Source organism: Mycteria americana, chromosome 9 (genome assembly GCF_035582795.1).
Source record: "Mycteria americana isolate JAX WOST 10 ecotype Jacksonville Zoo and Gardens chromosome 9, USCA_MyAme_1.0, whole genome shotgun sequence".
In the NCBI taxonomy this organism is placed as follows: Eukaryota; Metazoa; Chordata; class Aves; order Ciconiiformes; family Ciconiidae; genus Mycteria; species Mycteria americana.
The window spans coordinates 26,558,401-26,580,086 of NC_134373.1; the positions used below are offsets into that span (position 1 = coordinate 26,558,401).

Sequence of the window (21,686 nt, forward strand, 5' to 3'; positions counted from 1 at the left end):
TCTGGCAGTTGTGTTGTTGCAGCCATGGTCATCTCAGGACCTGGGCAAGATGAGGTTTGTAGGTAGAAGTGATACCTTTTCAGGCACACGGAACTGAAGAAGGGGTTTTGTGCCTCAAGTTTGTCCCCTTCTTCTGTCTTTACTGGTTGCTCTAATAAAGGATATTACTTTATCTACAGACTGTGTCCTGTGTTGCTTCTGATTCTTTTACCAGCCAGGAGTTATTTTCACTATTGTTGCTGTTCTCTGAGGCTTACCACTGACCTTAGTCATTGTAATAAATGATTTTAAAAGTGCTGTGGAATTCAAGGAGCCTTGCTTAGGAGTGCCAGATAAGACATCTTTCTCTGCCAGGATCCGTGACGCTTGAGTTTGTGGATTAAATCCAGTTGCTGTTTCCCTCAGGGCTGTCATATGTAGCAGTTTGTTGTTGTACTTAAGTTTCACCATTGGTCTTTCCCTCTGTTCTAGGGATATCTTCGATGAGTTACTAGAAACAGAAAAAAACGCACAGCCACTTAGCATGGAAGTAGGAAGATCTGTTCGTCAGCCTCTGTGAAGAATAAAACACCTTGTTCCTCCTGAGGAACAAGGAAGATTCTGAACTTGTGCCAGACACGCAGGAGTAACAAACAGCTCAGGGCCAAAACAAGAGACAAAAGGTAGAAATATGGGACGCTCGGTTTGTTGAACCATCTGTGCAAGTCCTGGGCCTGAACCATGCGTTTAAACCTTGACATCCCAGAGCGATCCTCCTGTGGTGAAGTTTTTATTGTTCCTCAAATAATTTTGTCAGCATGGAGCCTTAAAGAGTTGCATCAAGCCACAAGACTACAGCTGCTCGTAAACTGATTTAAAAAAGATAGTGCAAAAAGAGACTTGACTTTAAAAGCCCATTCACCTGTGAGACGTGAGTGGCGAAGATTTACATATCACTTGGCATTTTTTTTTTCTCCAAGAGCAATTTAAGCAATAGATTCTGTAACCTGGCGTGTGTTGTGTTAGTAATATTCACTGGAAGCCCAGATCACTGAGTATGCTCTTGCCAGTCATCTCGCTAACAGGCATTTTGGAATCACTCAAGCTGATGCGTTTTGACATTCATGGGTTTGTAAGCGTTCCGCTATTTACATGCGGTTCCAGGAAACAAACTGTTGGTGCTGTGGAATGTATTGCATACCTGGTGGCAGCTCTGTCGTTTTTTTACACCATTCACTGTCATCCTCCTTTAGACGTGACATTATATTTGTGATTTCTTTTGTTTTACAAGTTCTGTTATTTGATTGCATTTTCTTCATAAGGTTGTTGCATAAGTACCATTTGGAGAGGAGAGGTCTCTCTTTGGGTGTGCAGTATTTCGCACTGAAGTTGCATTGCTTAGGGCTGCTTCGATGTAACTCTGGGGGCAGGTGAACACCTGGAGCAGACTGAGAACAGTAGCAGGAGGTGAGCAACAGCCACTTTGCATCTTCTGGGAGGGAAAGAGCATTTTAGCGTTACCCTTTCTGTGCAGGCCTGGGTCATCGTGAATCGGGAACGGTGGGAGAAGGCAGGGTCTGCAGGATAGCGCTTGGCACTTGAATTGCTCTTTGACTGAACCGTGGTCTTGCCTTGGTCGTCTTGTATCGCAGGGTAAGAGGATTTTTACTGCAGCTATGCCTCTGTTCTCCTTTCTGAGGAGTGCAGAGCACTCAAACTGTGAAACTAAACCAGGTGGAAAGGTTTCAGAAAGCCCATGTTCAGCATTAACAGAACGCGGTTAGGAAGGAGTGTTGTGTTTTACTGGATTTAGAGACATGATGCTCCTTTTATGGCTTGTTTCAGCAGGAGGGGAAAAGCCTAGTGATTTCATTTTTTCAGCACCTTCGCACTTATTTAGCAGGGGCAGATGTTTCCTTTTGCTGGCATTTACTCATTTCAGAGAAACTGCTGCTGTTAAGCAGAGTAGTTGCTCTGTTTTGGCCTCTAGTTCTGATTTTTGCAGCTTGAGTTTGAGGTGAAATACTTCTTTTTAAAAAAAAAACAAACCCACTTTTTTTTGCTGTTGAGATAGTTTCTGGGTTTTTTAAACTATCGTTAGGATTTTCTCAGGAATAAATCAGCTGAAGCAAAGCAGACAAAACCATCGATTCAGGAGACAGCAGGCACCTCTTTCATGGGAACTTCCACAGCAGTTTGTCCTAGCCGGCTGGCATGGGGATGCTACCTCAGTGACGGCTTCTCGCCTCTGTGTGCAGCAGTGAACGACAGCTGCCGGTAGTCCTCCCCAAGCCAAGTACTTTGGGGACCCCAGCGTGGTGAAAGGACTGACTGACCTTCCAGTCCACGTGTCGGATGAGCCCAGTAGACCTGGTCAGGGTGAGACCTTTCTGGTTTCCGAGCTAGGAGCGAATGTTTGATTGTAAACATGACAGAGCCTTTATCTTGTGAGATGCAGCCCTGAGTGGGTGTATATGTTAATTTATTACAAAGCATTATACTTTTCTATTGTCGATACTAATTTTGGCAGAATTCTGGGCGATGGGAAGAGGTGGTGATGTGGGAGTTGTCCTTTGAACTGATCGCCCCTGCGAGTGTGATGAAGGGACTGCTCCGTCCAGAGTGCAAATCCATTTTCCCCAAGCGCATCCTATGCTAGTGCTGTAAATAACCGGTATTCCTGTAGTATCAGAAGTCAGCGCTGCTTTTTTGGGTGGCAAGGTTGTTTTTGCAAGGCGCTGCACTCCAGTTAATTTATAATAAAAGCAAACATTGCCTGACTTTCCAGTGCAGTAACTTTTGTTTAAAACCAGTTTTTGTTTGGATCAAGATGCAAAAGCTGATGCTTGAAACCAGCGTTCCTTGTTTTGTGAAAAGTTCTTGCTTATTATTCTAGCCATTAAGAATTTGCAGACATCTCTATTAATTAATTTAAGGTTTTTGTTTGGCATATGGCAGCTCAGTTTCACCTTCACCCTGGCAGGAGTGTCTGTGGAGCCCCTTCCTTGCAGAAGCCAGCTTTCTCCCTGTCCGAGAGCAGCGGGGAGGAAGACGGGTGTGTAATCCTCGAGGGGTGTGCTGCCCACCAGCTGTAACGTTCCCACCGCTCACGCTGTCACAGCAGCAAGTTCAGTAAGGTCATCCCTTCCAGGTGGGGTACCCATCCTGGGGTATAGGTAGGTGGAGAAGTTCAGTGGCGGTCCCTGAATGCGTGCAGGCTCCTCCTCAGATGTACGGAGTCCCAGTTAAACATTTACCCGCTCCTGAATCAGCCTAGGTTAGTCCAAGCATGATTCAGCACATAAACACAAGGAACTCCCATCTTGACGCTCCTCTTGCCCCTTTGTTATTTGACTGCGATAATTTGGGTTTGATTTACTCCCCTACTCCGAGAGGTGAAAAACTGTTCGTGTCAATGAACTGGAGCTTGTGTGCACGGGTCCCTGGGGAGCCCTGGCCAGCGGGGCTGCACAAAGAGCCTTTGCAAAGCAAGGACTGGTTTCACGACCGGAGCGGCAGCTTGAGACCGATGTGAGGAGCTGAGCAGGAGGAGGAACAGGGCTCTCCGACGCCTGTGGCCATGGCATCGCCTTCCACCTCCTGCTTGGTGCAGCACAGATAACCATCGCCTGTGCATCTTCCTTCCCGTCCCGCATCCCGAGGAAGGGCTGATGGCCAGCCCAGCACTTCCTGCTGTGGTTGACCCTGGCACGGGGCACGTGGGGATCGCCATGCTTCGGGGGGGGGCTGGGAATAACTCATCTGCTTTGTTTTCTTTTTAATGGAGCCAGTTATCCCTGTAATCGCCCGCCAAAGAGAGAAAAAGGGGTGCGGGATTCTTGGCAGCTGCTGCCCATGTAGCTCTGCTGCCGGACTCCAGCCTTGCCTGCCGCGGGGTGGCCACTGCTGGTTTCTGCCTGCACCCTGACTTTCTGGTTCTTTACACTGTTGATGTGGAGCAGCACTTTTCTCTGTGTTTTAGCAGACCTGTTCCTCTCTATTCTTTACAGTTTTTGCTCTTGGGTTCCCCCTGCCCCTTTTTAAATGATGTGTAGATAGATTTTTGTGAAATTAAAACCTCTTTATTAACCCTCTCTTGGTTTGGGATCTTATTTCCACGCTGCCTGGGCTGCTGCCTCTTGGACGCCACGGACGATGGGCACCGCACCTCCACCCCTGTTTGGCGTTGGGACTTTGCTCAGTTGCCCAGGAACATCGTGTGTTTGTTCAGCGCCTCCGGGCACATGCAAATCCCGGCCTTCCCACCAGGGACCTGTCCCCGCGGGGGAACACCAGTCCCTCTCGGGGTCCCCGTGGATCGCAAGCAGGAGGGAGATGCCCTCCTCCCCTCCCGGGGCAAGGACAAGTGCTCCCTGGTGTCCGTCCCCACACATGCGCCATCCCATCAGCCTGTGGCTTGTTGCTTTTACCTTTGGTACCGCATGTATTTACTGAGGTTCAGGCGATAACGGAGGGAGCGGCTCCAGCTGTATACCAGACCTTTAGCCCCGAGCCGCAGCTGATGGGATGGGATGGGATGGGATGGGGGAGCCCTGGCTCCCCAGGGGTACCCAAGGGGTGGGCAGCTTGTGCATCACCTCTGACTGCAGGGGGGGGAAAAGGAGCTGAGGGTCCTTCCCTGCGGTGTCTCGGTGCCTGGTCAAGACCCGTGTCCCCCTGCGTGCCATCTCTGCCAAATTGAGCCCAGGGGTCGGGGGGAAGAAGCAGCCCTGCTCTCCAAATCCATTTTATTTAACAAAAATAACGAGCTGGGGTTGTCCCTGTGCCCAGGCTCCTGCCCTAGAAGAGTCCTTTGTCCTTCTTGAGCTTCTGTTGTTTCCACAAGGGCAGGTTGCTGAAGGCAGAGCGGTTCATGCCGAAAACAGTCTGGAAGTCCTGGTCGGAGAGGTGGGACTGGGGGAGGAGAGAGGAGGCTGAGCTAAAGCTGGGGGTCTTCCCCTGGTCCCCCCCAGCAGCCCCCCGGCCTCGTCTCACCTCCTTTCTGCTGGGATCCACACCCTGCGGCAGGTCCTCGGCCGAGGTGTTCACCAGCACGTCCAGGGGGAAGATCTCCAGTTTGCTGGGGTGGAGGGTGGTGGTGGCGGTGAAAGCCTCTTGCGTGGATGTGAGCACCTGGATGGGGCGGACAGGGTCACATCAGGGGCTGCCCCAGGGACAGAGGCACCAGGCTGGCTCCGGCTGTCCCCTCACCAGAGGACGTGTCCTTGCGGCTCCTCGTGCCACCTGCCAAGGGGACGGAGGAGCTTTCTGTGCCCCCGGCCGCCCCCTCTCCCTGTGCCACTTACTGAGGCGAGCTGCCCGAGGCTGCTCTCGTCCCCCAGCTCGGCTCTCAGCTCCTCGTAGGATTTCTTGTCCTGGGAAGGGGACAAAAGCGCTCAGCCCCTCGGCACAGGCAGGGATCAGGCAAACCGCTGCCTGCACCCTGGAGATGCTGGCTGGGGACAGATCCACATCTGGTCCCATCTGCCAAGGGCCCCCCGCTCTTTCCAGCCCCCTCCATGACTCACGGCCCAGTTGAGAGGGTCCCATGCCAGGAACCAGCCGGTGAAGGTGGGGGGCTCGTGGCCCTGCTTCACCACGATGATGGGGGTGTCGAGGTCGCGCCCGCTGGGGTGGCTCCTCAGGTACTCCTGCACCATCACCGCCGCCGCCTCCTTCTCCGACTCGTTGGCGCCTTTCCCAACCCAGAAGAAAACCTACAACAAGGTCACCGTGTCCACCACGGGGGTGAGACAGGGCCCCCTGGGGCTGTGCCCGACCCATGGCTGGGGGCATGCAGGATCTGTCCACAGGTAAGGGCACCGGGAGTCCATCCTCAGCTATCCCTGGAGCGAGGGGGCTGGAAAAAAACAGCGTGGGGCCAGGGACTTAGGGGTTTCCAGCCTCCCATCCCACCACCTCCAGCTGCTGCAGGTCCTCCACCCCTGCCCGGGGACATCAGCTTGTGGGATCAAAGAGGTCCCCCTGCCCCATGACCCCCCAGCTCACCTGGTCCCAGGTGTCCAGCAGGTAAACGTCATCCTCCTCCAGGTCGTCCTGGGTGAAGTCTACGATCTCTGTGGCCAAGAAGGTGCCTGTCTGGTTGGAGCACTCAAAGAGTCGGGCGGACACGGAGGGGTTCTCCTCCTGCAGCCTGGTGGGGGGCAACGCGGCAGTGGTGGTGGGAACAGGGCTCGCCCCGCTTGGGGACTGGTGGCCCATCTTACCCCGGAGGGTGGGTAGGGACCAGGGCACAGGGCTGGTACCTCTTGCTGTTGGCATACTGGGACTTGCCCCCCAGGGCCACCCAGAACTCAGATGGCTCCTGTCCCTCTGCGATCACTGGCTTCTCCGTCTTGGAGATGGTGTCAGCCACCATCTTGCCCATCTCACGCTCATCCCCGCTGCAGCCCTGCCGAGCAAGCACAGCTGCTCTATCACCAGCCCCCGCCGAGGAGGACGAAGAGGAGATGGGGACATTTCTCTTGGGGGTGGCAGCACCCACCTCGGTGTCTGGCAGTACCCACCTTCCCATACCAGAGGTAGCAGCAGCTGGGGGTCTGGAGCACGAAGACATCGTTGGAGTTGAGGGAGGAGGCGCGGACAGGCACCTCAAAGGCCTTGGTGTTGTACTCATTGGTGCCCTGCACTTGGAAGAGGCGGGTGGAGGGTGTGGGCTCCTTGCTGCCTGCCCGAGAGGTGCCACCCTGGGGGGACGGGGACAGGAGGTCACAACCGGTGCCGCAGGCTCACCTGCCTGCCCGCTCCCCACCCCTCGGCAGCCCTGCGCTCACCGCATACACCACCATCTTGCCCTTGAAGATGGCCATCAGGTGGGCCGGCTCCTTGCCCATGGTGACGCGGACCTGCACGGGCTCGTTGTTGTACTTCTGGTCCAGGATGACGGTTTGGTAGGCAGAGGCGGCCAGCTCGTCCGTGCTGGCTTGGCGGCCCTGGGCAGGGCAGAGGGGGGCTCAGCGCCCACCGCAGCCCCCTTTTCCCTCTTGGGAAGAGGGAATCCTCATGCCGTTCCCATGGGGTCATGTGTAGGGGCAGAGCACCCCCGGTCCATGGAAGTGCCCCTGTCTCCCCCCACAAGTCAGTGACCTGGGGGTCTCACCTGCCAGAGGTAGATGATGCGGTTCACCTTGGGCCCCACAAAATAGGTGTAGAGCACCAGGTAGCAGTCCCCACCATAGAAATGGCCCAGCCACCTCTTCTCCACAGGCACCAGCTCCTGGTTCTCCACACGCCAGACCTGGTGGGATGGGGATGGGGACATGCTGCTGCCAGGGCTGGTGCATCCCTCTGCCCTTGCAGCTGCTGGACCCCATGGCATCCCCCGGTACAGCCCAGGGGGTGCCCCGAGAGGGTCCCACATTCTGTCCCGGCCATCCTACCTCCACCTCCCCGGATCCATCATCCACCATCTTCTGTTGGGCGGCCATCTGGGGCTTGGCATGCAGCGTGGTGGCATCAAACTTCACCTGCTCCACCTTGGCTGTGGGGAAAGACAGAGGGCTGAGCCACATCCCACTGGCTGTGGGGGTCTCCACAGCCCCCCCATCCCAATCCAAGGAGTCCTGGAGCATCAGAAGGGGACACTCACCCACTTTGCCCACAGTGTGGGTCTTGCCCAACCCGCTGGTCTGGTTAGGGACAGTCCATTTTTGGAAGAGCTGCCTGAAGATGGTCGACTCGGACCCATCATTCTCCGTCTCCACACTGGTGCTGTCTGGGTAGTTCTTGGCTTTGATGAAGCCCTGAGGGGATTCGGACCCAGAACATGGGCATGGGGTGCCCGGCACCCCAGGGAGCACCCAGGCTATCCCATAACCAACCCCTAACCCAGCACCCACCAGTGCCCTGCTCATCGCCTGCTGCTTCTCCTCCTTGCTGGCATTCTTGCCCTTCCACACGAAGATCTTGAGACCTCCTTGATCAAGGATGTAGCAGTCCTTGGAGGGGGGACAACAGCAGAAATTAGGACTTTGGGCAGCTTTAACCCTTCAAAAGCTGATTTGGTAGGCTTTTGAAGGTTTAAAGCTGCCAAGGAAATTGGGCACCCCCAAGCATCCCACAGGTGACACACCTCATGCAGGAGCATGTCTTGAGTCAGGGGTCGAACCGCCACCTCCTGCATGACCAGGTTCCCACTGGCATTGGAGATGCTGGCAAGGGAAAAGAGAGGAGGAGGGGTTAGAAACGGGGATGGAAAACCTCCTCCCCATCCCCACCTTGGAGCAGCAGGGTTGGGTGGGGGCGTCCCCTCCCCATCCCCTTCCCCACCCTGATCATGGCAGAGGTGGCACCCAGGGACTCTCTTGCCCTGCCATGGTGGCAACCTGGTTTGCAGCTTGCCCTGCCATGCAGCTCACTCATGGCCATGAGGAGGGACAAAGGGGTGTCAGATGTGATGGGGCCACCCAGGGACATTGCCACCATATCCAAAGGTCATGCTTGCATGAGCATCTCTCCATTGAGTACCAACCCTGTCAGCACCAGGGACTCCCCTTGCTCCAACGGCATCCAAAGGACCTGTCCCCACCCCTGCAGTGGCCTTGACCCCTCTTGGTGGCTGTCCATGGGGACAGAAGTTGTGGGACATAGCAGAAATGGGTGCTGGGTCCCTCTGGCACCCTGCGAGATGCCCCCACGGGCAACTCACTCCCAGCAACTCACTGGTAGAGCTTGAGGGAGGACTTGAGCTTCTCGTCCACTTTGTCATCAGGGGTGGCCGCCTTGATGTCAGTCTTCTCACCCAGCACGCGCGTGAGGGCCTGCATGAGCCCCGGCGAGGCACCCTCATTCTCACCGTCCACTACGCCCACCTTGGCACGGCCCCCGCGCTCCCGGTCCCGGATGTCCTTGGCCAGGGTCATCGCCTGCACCCGGGGGAGAGGGAGTCAGCCCGGATCGGGGAGGGGGTGGCCAGTCATCCCCTTCCTCCAGGGCGGGACCCTGGGACCCCCCGGCTGTACCTTCAGCCTCTCGTTTCGGTTGCTCCCAGGGCCGTTCCACTGGATGATGAGCTGGCCCAGGTCCAGCAGGAACACGTCCCCCTGGTTGAAGCTTTTCCAGCTCATGTCCACCTGCAGCGGGACGGAATTGGGGGGTGTCAAGCAGCAGGATGCCTGGGTCCCCCTGGCTCCACAGCCCCTGGCTCCACAGCCCCTGGCTCAGTGCTGATGCCTCCAGCCTGTGTTCCTGATGCCAGTGCTGTATTCCTCCTCCCTATCCCAGGAAGGGTTTTTTGGGGTGAGGCTGGTCCTGAGGCAAGGCGGCATGGCCCCACACCCACTCTGTCCCCCGCCTGAGGACAGCTGTGTCTGGGAGGTAGCTCTGGCCTGATCCTGACCCCAAACAGCATCTCTGCATAAAGGTTGGTGGTTGGGGACCCTCCACATCCCATAGCTCACCTCTCTTGCCACCACGGTCTTCTTGCCCTTCACATGCAGCAGGCGCTGGATGTTGTAGGTGTTTGTCTCCACGTGCTTCATACCCGAAGCCACCCCACCCTTCTTATAGCTGCAGGGGGACAGACACTGTGTCAGCCCTGGGCCACCCCTTCTCACTCCAGCTGTGTCCCCCTCCCACCTCTGTGTGCAGGAAGGTGTTCAGGGACCCCCACCCACCCACGTGGGTGATGGATGGAGCAAGACCAGCTCCAGATCCTCCTCCTGCCTCCCTCACGCCACTGGGACAGGTCTGTCCCCATCCCCACTGGGGATGGCCCCATGGGGAGCATGCACAGGACCCCTCCCCACTGTCACCCACTGTGGGAGCAGGTCCCCAGGGGTGACCGACGTACATGAGTCCCTGCTTGAAGTAGGCGCGGAAGGTCTCGCTCTCGTGGCCCTGGACCTCGCGGTGCTGCACAGCCACCGTGCCCAGGTGGTCATCCATCTGGGTGGTGTAGATGGCAGCCGCCCCCTGCTCATCCTGGCTCGACTCCTTGCCCAGCCAGTAGTGGAGGTCGTAGCTGAAGCTGCTCCCATTCTTGCGTGTCTGCAGGACACCGGTCCCCGCTAGAAGAGCCCTCGTGTCCCCAGGCCACTCTGGCCAGGGACACCCCTCCCTGCACCCCAGCCCCCCCGGGGCAGCGCCCGTCCCCGGTCCCCCACGGGACCGCAGGCTGCCCTACCGACAGCAGGATGTAGCAATCCCCCTCATAGAAGTTGCCGTAGCTTTTGGTGGGCACTGGCACCATCTCCATGCTCTGCAGAAGGAAGGGAGACATCAGCCCTGGCGGGGACCCCCCCCATCCCAGCCCCACGCACCCCACTGCCCCCAGCCCCAAATGTGGGTGGGTTTAACCCTGGGTGCCGCACTGAGAGCCCAAACCCAGGCACTAAGGACACAAAGGGGGGATCTTCCCTCCCGCAGCCCCCCCAAACAGCCCAGTGACGGGTACCCAGGTGATGGGTGCCCATGCTGTGCTCCCGTCCGCACCTCGATTCGCCATATCTGGAGGCCCGGCGTGGTCTTGTTAAGCGTCCTGCTGACTTTGGCGCTGAGCTCCACCATGGTGATGGGTCCTGCAGGCAAGGGGACCTGCCAGGGCATCGGCAACACCCTCGTTAATGGCAGGCAGTGTCATTAAGAGCTGGAACAGAGCCAGCCTGCTGTGCCATCTGCTGCCCTGCCCGATCTGCAGCCAGTCGGGCCATAAACCCCCCGTCTGGAGCTGCACGGGGTAAGGGGACCCCCCCCCAGCACCCCGGTGCCAGGGCTGCAGGCACGCAAGCAGGGCTGCCGTCCCCCTCGGCTTGGCTGGCACCGTGGCTAATGGGGCCTGTCATGGCTTCGTGCCAGGGTCCGCAGCGGGCAGGAGCGGGGTCCCCTGAGTGCCCCAGTGCCCCGTCCTGTGCCCGGGCACGGGGCAGGGCTGTGCAGGGCATCCCCAGCGCAGCAGCCACAGCTGGGTGACACCGCTGCGCAGCGACCTGCTCCTCCCCAGCGCCGGCAGGAACCGTCTTGGCATGACATGGCACAGCGTGGCACGGCCGCTGCTTGTGGCCCTGCGCACACACGCACGCACACACAGACATGTGCAAGCACACTCTGCCCGCTTCAGCCGCCCCCCACTCCCAACCCCACCACCGAATCCATGCCCCCCACGGAGGGCACAGCCCGGCCCCACAGAGGTGCCAAGCGTGCCAGGGCTCAGCTCCGGTGCTGCCAAGGGTGCCCGCCGCCATCGCTGCCAGGCTGGCAGTGCTCGCCAGCCAGCAGGCAGGGGGGTCAGGCAGCTGGCGTTGGGCAAAGGCCCCCCCGTGCGCCCTGGCAGGGGAGAGCCAGCGGTGCCCGTCGGAGAGGTCTCTGCTCCCCCCGCCCCGCAAAACCCCGCCTGGTCCCACCACACTGCCCTGAAAGCACCCACATCCCCTCCCTCGGGTCCAGGGGGTGACATTCCCCCAGCGCAGCCCCAAGGTGGGGCACGGGTGGGTCCGCAAGGCCCGTGCCCAGGCCACCCTGGTGCCAGAAGCAGCGGTGGCCGTGGGATGTGCTGCCCCCCCCCCCCCCCCCCCGCCCACCCTCCAGTCCCCTGACCCAGCCCCTCACCTTCCCCGCAGAGCTGGGCACAGGTGAGTGTACCTAGGCAAAGTGCTCAGGTGCCAGCACCCAGGAGACCTTTGTCCCCTCCTGTCCCAGCCTATGTTCACCATATAAGGGCAGGAACAGCCCGGAGTCAAGGTCCCCAGGGCCCTCCAAGGCTTCGCGGCACCTGAAGAGCCCCGTTACTCACGGGGTGATTGCCCCCCAGGTGCTATCGCAGCACAGGACAAGCCCAGGCACCCTGCCCACAGGCTTGCTGTGCCCGGGGTGGTACCTGCTGCCTTTCCCAGGCCTGCTCCCCTCTTGGCCCTCGGCACTGACCCCATGGTGATGGGGTTTTTGATGCCTGCCCCCCACCAAAAGGTTCCCCAAAGTTATAGTAATGGGCTGAACCAGGCCAGGGGGGGTGTCAGCCACAAAAAAGGGGGTGCCCTGATGCCACAGGGATGGGCTCTGCTGCTGCCCTCCACTCCCCGGTTCCCAAAACCCCCAAACCCTCCAGCCATGGAGCACTAAGCCCATGGCAATGGGTATTTTTTTGGTGCCTGCCCCCCCAAGAAGGTTCCCCAAAGTGATAGCAGCAGGCTGATGCCACAGGGCTATGCTGCTGCCCTCCACTCACCCGGTCCCATGGCGATGCGGTTTTTGGTGCCACCAGCTCAGAGTCACCAGCAATGCAGCATCATCTTCACCAGGCATCTCCTTCCCTCCCCACATACCCTCGTGTCCCCCCCCCTACCTGGCACATTACTTCCTGCCCATGGGACTGTCCCCAGGCTGTGCCACCCCCCAGCTGGAGGCCAGATCCCTGCTCACTACCCGATGGGCTTTGCCTCCTGCCTTGGGGGTCTCTGCAGCCGCAGCGTTGGGGATGGGAAGGGGGGGCAGGGATGGGGCATGGGGATGGGGTTTGGGGGCATGGGGCAGGGGTGTAGGGCAGTGGCACAGCTAAGCCCTATGCCCTGTCCTGTGCCCCCAAACCCCAGCCCCAAGGGGCGATACCTGATGATGCCCTTGGTGTTGGCAGAGAGGAGAGGGGACTGGAGTCCTGTCCGGTGGCTCCCAGCCCTGAAGGTGGTTTTGGGGGACAACCAGGAGATACATAAAGCTGGGAGGGGGGGTTCGCAGCAGCAGGCAGGCCCCCGGGCTCCCCATCCCGCTCTTATCTCTTCCCCAGCCCTGCAGGATTGCCGCAGCCTTATCTCAGCCACCCTGCTGAGCCAGCAGCCCTGGCCACGAGCGCTGCGGGCATCCCGCACCCCAGCCGTCACCCCGGCGCCAGGCCTGGGCTGCAGTGAGCCCCAAGTCCTGCCTGCCCCCCCCCGCAAGGATCCCTGAAGTGACAGTAATGGGCTGAACCAGGCCGGGGGTAGGGGGGGGCATCAGCCACAAACAAGGGTGTGCCCTGATGCCACGGGGATGGGCTATGCTGCTGCCCTCCACTCCCCTGGCCTCCAAAACCCCCAAACCCTCCCAACCATGCCACCCAGCTCCCATCCCCTGCACCCCATACCAGTATCCCCCGTGGGACCCTTACCTGGGTGCAGAGCCCTCAGCAGGGGTGTGGGGCTGAGTTTTGGGTGGGGTGTGACACCCGGGTGGCTGCTCTCCACTCAGTGACCGTGTCCAAGGGCTGAGCTCACCAGTGTGGGGTGGGGGACCCCACACCAGCCCCAGAGGGCTCGCCCCCTCCCCGGGCCCCCCAGCCGGATGCTGGGCCACTAATGAACTCAGTAATTAGTGCAGTCATCAGGGAGGACAGAGGCTTCATTAATGAGGGGAGGCACAGGGCCAATGAGGGCACAGGGGCGGGGGCACCTAAGAGACCCCCCCTCCCCAGCACCCCACTGCCTGCATGGTGGCAGCAGGCTGCCCGGGGGGGGGGGGGGGTCACAAGTGACCCCCAGTCTACACAGGGGGGGTCTGACACCTTATTTGGAGGAAACTGAGAAAGGGAGCACTTGTGACACCGCCCCCCTCCCCAAGCCCCAAAGCTGGAGGGCACAGCCCACATCGTAAATTCAGCCCCCCCGCTCCTTGTTAAGGGGCAGGATACCCATCCCCGTGGCATCAGGGTCCTTCTTCCAGGAGGGGCAGGAAGCGGTTAGGATAGGGGTGCCAGGGCAGCCTGGGGGCCCTTGGCACCGGGCAAGGGGTGACCCCCCCAACCCTGCAGCCCGAGGGTGCTCCCCCAGCACTAACCTGCAGCATGCCCCCTTCCCAGGGGGATTTGGGGATCCCGGGGGCTCTCTGCTCCCCCACTGTGCACACCCACTAGTGACAGGGACACGGCACATGCCCACGGCCACGTGTGCACACACTCGCACATACGCAGGACTCCATTTTCCAAGATGGTTTGACAGCTTTAATCACATGAAGGCACTTGGATCTGGTCCCCCAGCCCTCCCCAGCCCCCCCACGCCGCCTCCAGCCCCCCCCGGACTCCCCAAGGGTGCCCAGCACAGGGGCTGTGCTCCTCGGGTGCTGCAGCACCCAGGGGTGCTCGCTGGGCAGCGGGCTTCGCTGGTGCCGTTTGACTTGTCTAATATAAAGTGCTGAGTTCAACCCTCCTGGAGGGGCAGGATCAGGCCCGGGGCAGGCAGGGGTCCGGGGGGGCAGGTGTGCCACAGCGTCCCCCATCCCACCCCCCCACCGTGGGGCAGGGGGTGAAGGCAGGGGTACGGGCAGGCCTGGGGGGAATCTCTGCCTGTCCCCGGCACCCAGCGTTGGGAGAAGGGCAGTGCCGGCAGGAGCCGACCAGACAGCACCGGAGAGCTAAAACCCCTCACGTCCCCCCCCCCAAATACTGTCCCCCCCTTCCCTGGCACAGCAGTAAAAAGGCACCCATGATTTTTTGGGAAACCGTTGCTTTTCCCCCTAAAAATGAGACATTGTCCATATTGCGACGTTAAAAAAGGCCTGGCTGAGCTCAGCCCCCCCCCCCCCTCCCTGAGAGCCCCCAGCCCCTCAGGGCTGGGGGACACCCTGGCACAAGCCCAACCCCACAGGGGTCAGGGAGGGGGGGGGCCCACAGTGCCCCCCACCCCTGCCCCAGCTGGGGGGCTGGGGTAAGGCTGAGGGGGGGGCACACTAAGGCTGGTGTGGGGGTCCCTCCCCCCTAGGAGTCGCAGCCTTTGGTGAAGCTGCAGACGGATGGGGAGGGGGTGCGTGCTCCCCTCCCTCCCCCCCCCCCCGAGGTGACTGGCGCGGCTCCCACTGGCACAGTGTAACTGGAGGGGGGGAAGCCACCAGACCCTCCCCCAGGGGAAGAAACCGAGGTTGGAGGGGGTGAGTTAAGAGCCCCCCCAGGTACACCCCTTGCAGGGCTGGGGGGGCACGGAGACGTGGTGTCCCAAGGCACATGGCGGGCACTTGTGGCCAGGGGCTCAGCCCTGAGGCCGGGCTGCCCCCCAAAACACACCCCCTAGGCGGGGGGCAGCAGAAGGCACAAGGGAGGGGTAGGGATGTGCCCCCTCCAAGGTGATCAGCTGCACCAAGGGCAGAGTTAAGGGTATGGTGGCAGCCCCATGCACCAAGGCCAATAAGACCCCCCCATTTTTTGGGGGTGCTAAGGGGTTAACCCTTCTTGTGCCCCCCTGCAGATAGGGGCTGAGGGCTGCCAGCCCCCCCAGCAGGCAGAGCCCGGATGGGGGGGTGCAGTACCCCCCCCAAAGGCAGTGGAAAGCAGCAGCTGCTGACCCCCCCTCCCCACTCGGGGGGACACGGAGGGGAAAAGGACCTGAGAACCGTTTCGGGGAGGGGGAACACAGGTTGGGGGGGGATGGGACAGTGGGAGAGGACGGGACCCCCCCAACAGGTCCCCAGCACAGCAAGGCAGCGGGTCACCCACGGCCCCCCCTCCTCCGCGGGAAGGGGGACACCCAGCTCCCTGGCGCGGGCACCCACATCTCCCACCACCAGCAGGCAGGGAGGGCACCCACGCCCACCGGGGCTGCGGAGGACGATGGGGGGGGCACACCAGGCCCCCCCTAAAATAAGGCACCCGGCTGCCATGGCGGTGCCCCCCCCGGCAGCGCCCGGTGCGGTGGGGGGGCCACTAGCTGTTAGTCCGCTGCTTCTTGAGCACTGCGTACACGTCCTCCACCTTGCTGAGCCTCTCGAAGAAGGGCAGCAGGTCCAGCAGCTCCGTGTCTGCCATGTTATCGAACCAGGAGGCCACCGGCACCTGCGGGCAGCGCAGCCAGCAGCGGCTGAGGGGGGGCCCCCGCCACCTCCCCTGCGTCCCCCCCTCCCCAGCCTCACCCCAGGGGTACGTACGGCATTATCGGGGTGGAAGATGTAGGATGCGGGCGAGTTGTCCACGATGATGATGCGGCGCAGGTCACGGCCCAGGCGGCTCAGGTCCTTCACGTAGTTGCCGCGGTGGAAGACGCAGGATTCCCGGAAAAGCCGTGCTCGGAAAGCCCCCCATTTATCCAGCAGGTCGGCCACAGGGTCCGCATACTGCGGCAAGGGAGGGGTCACCGGGGCATGCCGTGCCACCGTGCCCACCCCGCAGTGACGATGGCACCGAGCTCTCCACCGGTGCCAGCTCGCCCCGTGCCTCAGTTTCCCTGGCCAGCGCCTTGGCGGGGCAGGCAGGCAGCGCTGCCTGACGCTGGCACTGCCTGCAGGTAGGCAGGGGACAAGGGGCCAGCGATGCCCGTGGGTGGGCAGGCAAGGGGAGTTGTGCCACCTCAGGGGTGGCCAGGAAGGGGAGGGCGATGGCGGGGGGCGGTGGGGACACCCACCTTGGCCAGGCTGGCGGTGAAGAGCACGCACTCGAAGAGCTCGCCCATGCGCTGCAGGAACTCATCCACATGCGGCCGCTTGAGCACGTACACCTGCGGGCACGGGGCAGAGGGCAGCACGCCGTGGGCACCGGCACCCCGACCCCCAGCCAGCACCCTCGTGCCCACCCCGGGGGACACTCACGTCCCTCATCCCAGCTAGTGGCTCCCTGCTGGGGAAGGGGGACAGAGGGCTGCCCCTGGCCCGCGCCGTGGGGGCTGCCCCGCGCGGGCTGGGAGATGCCACGGCCCCGCTGACGCATCCCGGGCGAAGCATCCGGCCGGCTCCGGAGCCAAGTAACCGAGAACAGGCTGACTGCCCAGACCACAGCCTATCCTGGATTACTTGAACCCGGGGCCGGCCACTGCAGGAGGGCGCTGCGCTAGGACCCCCCCACCTCCCCACCCCGCTGGGAAGAGAGGCACCCACCTCTGCCCCCAAGGTGCCAGCCCCGGCACCCTGACACCCTCGACTGCCCCTGGGTGCAGAGCGCCGGGACGGCTCCCGGTCCCCAAGGAGGGGGCAGAGGGGCCCGTGCCCCCCGCCCGCCAGGCACCCCCCCGTTACCTGGTGCATGATGCCATCGATTTCCACGGGAATGATGAAGTCGGCGTTGTTCACCGGCTGGGGAGGGCACAGCAGGGTCAGCGCCAGACGGGCACCCCCCCGCCCAAACGCTGCCTGCCCTCCGCCCGCTACGCACCCCCTGCCAGCCCCGCAGCCCCCTCGCAGGGACACCCCAAGGGCTGCGCCGGGCGCTGGTTGTGGGTGCCTGGGTGCTGGGCATCGCTTAGGGGGGGCGGAGGGGGGGCAGAGCAGGCGTGGGCGCCGTGGGGCGGGAGGGGTGGGGTGGGCCGGGGCGTCCCCCACCTTGAAGGAGCTGTGCACCAGCGTCTCGTCCAGGTCGATGACCACGCACAGCTTGCTGGCGTCCTGCGGCTTGATCTCGGGCAGGAGGTGTTTGACGGCAGCCTGCGGCGGGGTGGGCACGGGCAAACCCGGGGGTCAGCGGGGTGGCGAGGGGCACCCCCTCCCCTCCTGCCCACCCAGAGGGGGCACGGGGCTGGGGGGGGGGGGAGCCCCTTTCGCCCCCCATCCTGGCCTAGGGGAAGCGCTGGGGACGGGCAGCCCGCCCCCCCCCAGCACTGCGTGTGTCCCCCCCCCAGTGCCAGGCTGGGGGTGCGGGGGGTGCCCGGGGGGTACCTTGGGCAGGGCCCCGTTCTCCTCCACCAGCAGCGGGGCGCTGGTGGTGCCGGCGCAGGGCTCCCCCTCATCGCGGCACAGGCAGCAGAAGAGGGACTGGAGGATGCTGCGGCTCCGCGGCTTCTTGGTGGGGGTCTGGGTACCTGGGGGGGGCGGGGAAGGGGCGTAAGGGGGCCGGGGCACCCCCGGGGCGCCCCCCGGCCCGGCACGGCGAGGGGGGGGGGGCGGGTGAGCCGGGTTCGGGGTGTTGATGCCGGACACGGGAGGTGCCGGGGGGCCCCCCGCGCCCTTATCGGCCCCCAGCACCCGTCCGGCCGCCCTTCCTGCCCCACCAAGCGCCGGCGCCGGGGCAGCGCCGCGGACGCGAGTGTTCGGAGACCACCCACAGCCCCTCGCCCGGGCGTGTCCCCCCGCCACGAGTGACCCCCGTGGGCCCCCCCCCGCGACCAGAGACCCTACAATAACCGAGCGGGTCCTGCCCCAGGGGGAGCCGGGGCCGCTGCGGCACCGCCCGGGGGGGGGTCGCGGACCCCCGGCTCGTCCCGCTGTCCCCCGGCGGGGGGCGCGGACCCACGCGGGTGGGTGGCCCTGTGGGCGGCGCCTCGCTGGGGAGGCGGGGCTTACAGCCTCTCTTTTCCCCGCCCCCAGTCTGGCCCCCCTATCATTGGCCGGCTCCAGCGTACCGGAGGCGAGAGACCAATCAGGACGAAGTGCCCGCCCCCGGGCGCGGTTCCCGCAGTCCCCATTGGCGGATCAAGGGGAAACTGAGGCAGGGGGGCAGCTCCTGCTCGCCCCGGGCGCCGGTGGCAGCGCGGCGGCTCCAGCCCCTTCCCCGCCGGCCCCGCGGGCCAGATCCTGCCCCCAGCCCGGACCGGGAGCGGGGCCGTCCTGGGCCCGGAGCCGCAGCTCCCCCCGGTTGTGCCTCCCAGCAGCCGGGCCAGGGTCCCGCGCCCCGGCAGCGCCGCGGGGCGCCCCATGGAGGGAGCCCGTGGGGCAGGAGCACCCCACTGGGGACGGGCCCCGTTCCCACGCTTGCCCCCCGACGCCCCCGGCCCTGCCAGCTCCCCAGGCCGGCGGCAGCACCTCGGCATCGGGCAGCAGGACGGGCAGCGCTCCCCGCCAAACCCCCTGCGCTGGGTGGAGGGAGCGCAGGGGACGGGACGGGGCGGGACGGGGCGGGGGGGTCGAGACGCCGGGCTGTGCCCCGGGCTGCAGCGGGGTGCCCGGCGCTCGGGTCCCCTCCGTGCCTCAGTTTCCCCACCGGCGCTGCCTGCACCCCCCCGCCCGGCTCCGGAGGAAACAGCGCAGATACGCCGAGCGCCGGGGCCCGAGCAGCGCCCCGAGCACCCCGGGCTCACCGACAGGGTTCGGGGCGGGGGGAACGAGAGGGGACGGCGCACGACCCCCCGCGCCCAGGCGGGTGCAGACACCCCCGCTCCCTCCGGCCCCCGGCCCCCCCCCCCCCCCCGGGCCCCAGCGCATCCCCCTCCAGCTCTGGGGCAGCGGGACGCGCGGGGCAGGCTGAGACCGCCCGCAGCTCATCACACCCTCCGAGAGCAAGCGGTCCGCAGGGCCCCCAGCCCCCTCGGTGGTGCCGGAGACCCCCGGGGACCTCCCCCCCGCTTCTCCCCGCTCCCGCACCGGAGGTTGGGGGGGGGGATCCCCCCCGCGTTACCTTTCTCCTGCAGCGGGGCGCTCCCCTCCTCCCTGCTAACCTGGGCGATGATGGACTGGTGCTCCATGGGCGCCGGGGGGGGGATGGGAGGGGGCGGCCCCCCCCGGCGCGGCCCCCGGGGGGGAGGCGGGGCGGGGGCCGGCGGCGGCGCGGGGCGGCGGGCGCGGGAGCGGCGCCGCGGAGGAAACTTTGTTACAACATGGAGTTTCCTCCGCCCGGGCTGGGGCTGCAAACATGGAACCCGGGCGCGGTTTCAAGGAACCCCTTAAAAGGGCAACGCCGGGGGGGACCCCTTCCTCCTCCTCCTCCTCTTCCTCCTCCTCCTCCTCCTCCTCCTCCCCCCCCCCCCCAACCTCCCGGCACCCGCCCCGCGGGGGAGGAGCGGGGGTCCCCGCCGAGCCGCGACCCGGACCGGGGGTGCGGAGGGTGGCGGCCTCTGCGGGGGTGCCTGCGCCTCGAGTTTGACTCCCCTTGCGCCATGGTGGTCGTACGGGGGTCCCCGCCACCCCTCGGGCTCCCCCACACCCCCCCTGGCTGAGGGAGGATGGAGAGGGGCGTCGGCCCCGCTGTCGCCCCCGGGTGTCACCCTCCGTCCAGCTGGCAGCCCCGGGGAAGGAGGGAAGTCCCCCTCTGCAGCCACCCCCGGCATGTGAAGCCCCCCCTCCCCATGCTGGGTGTCCCCTGCAGCAAAGTCCCCGGACCCAGTGGCTCCAGGCCGTACTGGGGGGTCCCTGTCCCCCCGGGGACGCGCTCCCCATTGCCAGGGCAGGCCAGCGTACTAACAACAGGTGCTGGGGGGCTGCACCAATGACCACCTGCTTGTTTCTCTCTTCCCTCTTTCCCCCGCAATTCCCTAATTATTTGGGAAAATTTTATGTGTATCTATATTAATAGCATATATCATTTCCCCTGCAATTCCTCCTCTCCTGCCTTCGGGGGGAAGCAGGGCTGTTTCCAGGTGCTCCCCAAAAAGCAGCTTTTACCAGGAGCTTGAAGACGCAACAACCCCCTCGCAAAAACGTATCCCCCCAAGCCCCCCACGCACTGGCATCCCCGCTGCCTCCCTCCATCCCAGCACCTTCCCCGCCTGCAAGCCCCGGCCGGGCCCTCCCAGGGCAGCCTTGCACCGCGGTGGCCCCAGGCAGCATCTGGCCCTGGGGGGCTTCCAGCTGGTCCTGGTCACCGTCTCGGTGGCCCGAGACGCCGTGCCCTCTGTCAGTGCTGCCCCGGGGGCAGAGCAGGTTGGAAATTCCCCATCTGAGCTTGTTTGGGGTCATTCCTCCTCTGCCAGCTGCGGTTTGGGAACTTCAGGGGCTGAGATCGTCCTTTCTGGCCCGGGGGGCACCAGGGGCACTGGCGAGGCAGCGATGCCCGCGGCGGCAGACCCCGGGTACAGCTCTACCCCTCCGGCTCCCCGGGGCTGAGCCGTCCCCGTACGGTGGGAGCAGCCCCTGGGGAACGGGGCTGGGAGGGGACCTGTCCCCGCTGCCAGCGTGGGGCACAAGGGGACACGACACCTGCCCGTGGGGGACCCCGCTGGGAAATGGGGTCCCTGTGTCCGGCTCCCTCCCCAGCCTCTCCAGCCATTCATCCCGTGTTACCGAAGCACTAAACCTGTGTGGGAGGTGTAGGACGCCCCGTGTCCCCCTGCCCCGTGTCCCCTGGCTTTCTGCACCTTGCAGGGCCAAGCCGGCGTCGGGAGGTGCCCCCCCGGGGAATTAGGATGCTGCGGGGCCAGCGGGACCAGGCAGCCGGTGCAAACACCGGCAGAGCAAAAGCCGGTTCACGCCTGCGGCTCCCACGCTCCCAGCTCCGTGCGGGGCATCCCGGCACCATCAGCCCCCGGGCGAGCGTGGCAGGGACCAGGCTGCGGCTGGGAACCGGGACACCGGGTCCTGCCACCTCCTCCACCTGCTCTGACAGCGGGCAGTGGCCGGCCCCGTGCCTCAGTTTCCCTGCCCCTGTGCAAGGCGGAGGCAGCTGGCTCCCCTGGCCAGGCAGCCGGCGCTGCCCCCCTGCCCGGCAGGAGGAAGAGGAAGGAAGAGGCTGTGCTTCCTCCGCTCTCTATTTTGGGCTGACCTGTGCTGCTCCTTCAGCCCAGGTGGAGCCGGGCAGGACGCCTGCTTCGTCCCCAGTGGGCTGGCAGGGCTGGGCTCGGCTGCCGGCGGGTGCCAGGGTACGCTGCTCACTGTGGGGACGGCTGTGGAGACCACACACTGTCCCCTGTCCCCTCCGGGATCCCTGTTCCTCTGGCCGAATCTTGCTCTTCTCTCTCCAATGAGCCATGCGCCGGCAGCAACTCCAGCTCAGCCAGGCCCTGCCTGTCCTCTAATTAATGCAATTAGGAAAGTCTCCAGGCTAGACGCCTGCAGCAGCAGCCAGAGCATCGCTTCCAGCTTTGCTGCCCACCCAGGGGCAGATCGGGCAGCCTGGGAGCTCAGGAAGATGTTGTTCCCATCCGGGGGCTGTGGGACAGGCT

The 21,686-nt window shown here is 63.5% G+C and overlaps 3 protein-coding genes across 5 annotated transcripts in view; 1 reads left to right on the forward strand and 2 right to left on the reverse strand.

Moving 5' to 3' along the window:
• The window catches only part of USP37 (ubiquitin specific peptidase 37), a 36,985-nt gene extending 34,221 nt beyond the window's left edge, over window positions 1–2,764 (forward strand). Inside the window, exon 24 of the mRNA XM_075512551.1 lies at window positions 472–2,764. Coding sequence (XP_075368666.1) covers window positions 472–559 — 88 coding nt within the window. The 3' untranslated portion in view covers window positions 560–2,764. The remainder of the gene's footprint in view (window positions 1–471) is intronic.
• A 2,015-nt stretch (window positions 2,765–4,779) lies between these two features.
• On the reverse strand, window positions 4,780–10,521 carry VIL1 (villin 1). 3 transcript variants are annotated; one of them, XM_075511505.1, is made up of 19 exons: window positions 10,432–10,521; window positions 10,124–10,198; window positions 9,791–9,987; window positions 9,399–9,507; window positions 8,961–9,071; window positions 8,662–8,864; window positions 8,072–8,150; window positions 7,839–7,937; window positions 7,589–7,742; window positions 7,380–7,480; window positions 7,100–7,237; window positions 6,774–6,932; window positions 6,507–6,686; window positions 6,246–6,391; window positions 5,989–6,133; window positions 5,508–5,696; window positions 5,286–5,354; window positions 4,975–5,112; window positions 4,780–4,893 (listed from the first exon to the last, which is right to left on the reverse strand). In XM_075511505.1, the coding sequence occupies exons 1-19, from the start codon at window positions 10,504–10,506 to the stop codon at window positions 4,780–4,782; spliced, it is 2,481 nt and encodes an 826-aa protein (XP_075367620.1). In that variant the 5' UTR covers window positions 10,507–10,521. The 3 variants fall into 3 exon arrangements, with proteins under 3 accessions (XP_075367620.1, XP_075367619.1, XP_075367618.1); XM_075511504.1 differs by having other exon boundaries at window positions 6,246–6,383; window positions 6,517–6,686; window positions 10,432–10,506; XM_075511503.1 differs by having other exon boundaries at window positions 5,292–5,354; window positions 10,432–10,506.
• A 4,024-nt stretch (window positions 10,522–14,545) lies between these two features.
• CTDSP1 (CTD small phosphatase 1) lies at window positions 14,546–19,442 on the reverse strand. The gene is made up of 7 exons (XM_075511856.1): window positions 19,208–19,442; window positions 17,533–17,675; window positions 17,200–17,301; window positions 16,897–16,953; window positions 16,290–16,382; window positions 15,817–16,002; window positions 14,546–15,724 (listed from the first exon to the last, which is right to left on the reverse strand). The coding sequence occupies exons 1-7, from the start codon at window positions 19,272–19,274 to the stop codon at window positions 15,596–15,598; spliced, it is 777 nt and encodes a 258-aa protein (XP_075367971.1). The 5' UTR covers window positions 19,275–19,442; the 3' UTR covers window positions 14,546–15,595.
• Window positions 19,443–21,686: the final 2,244 nt, after the last annotated feature.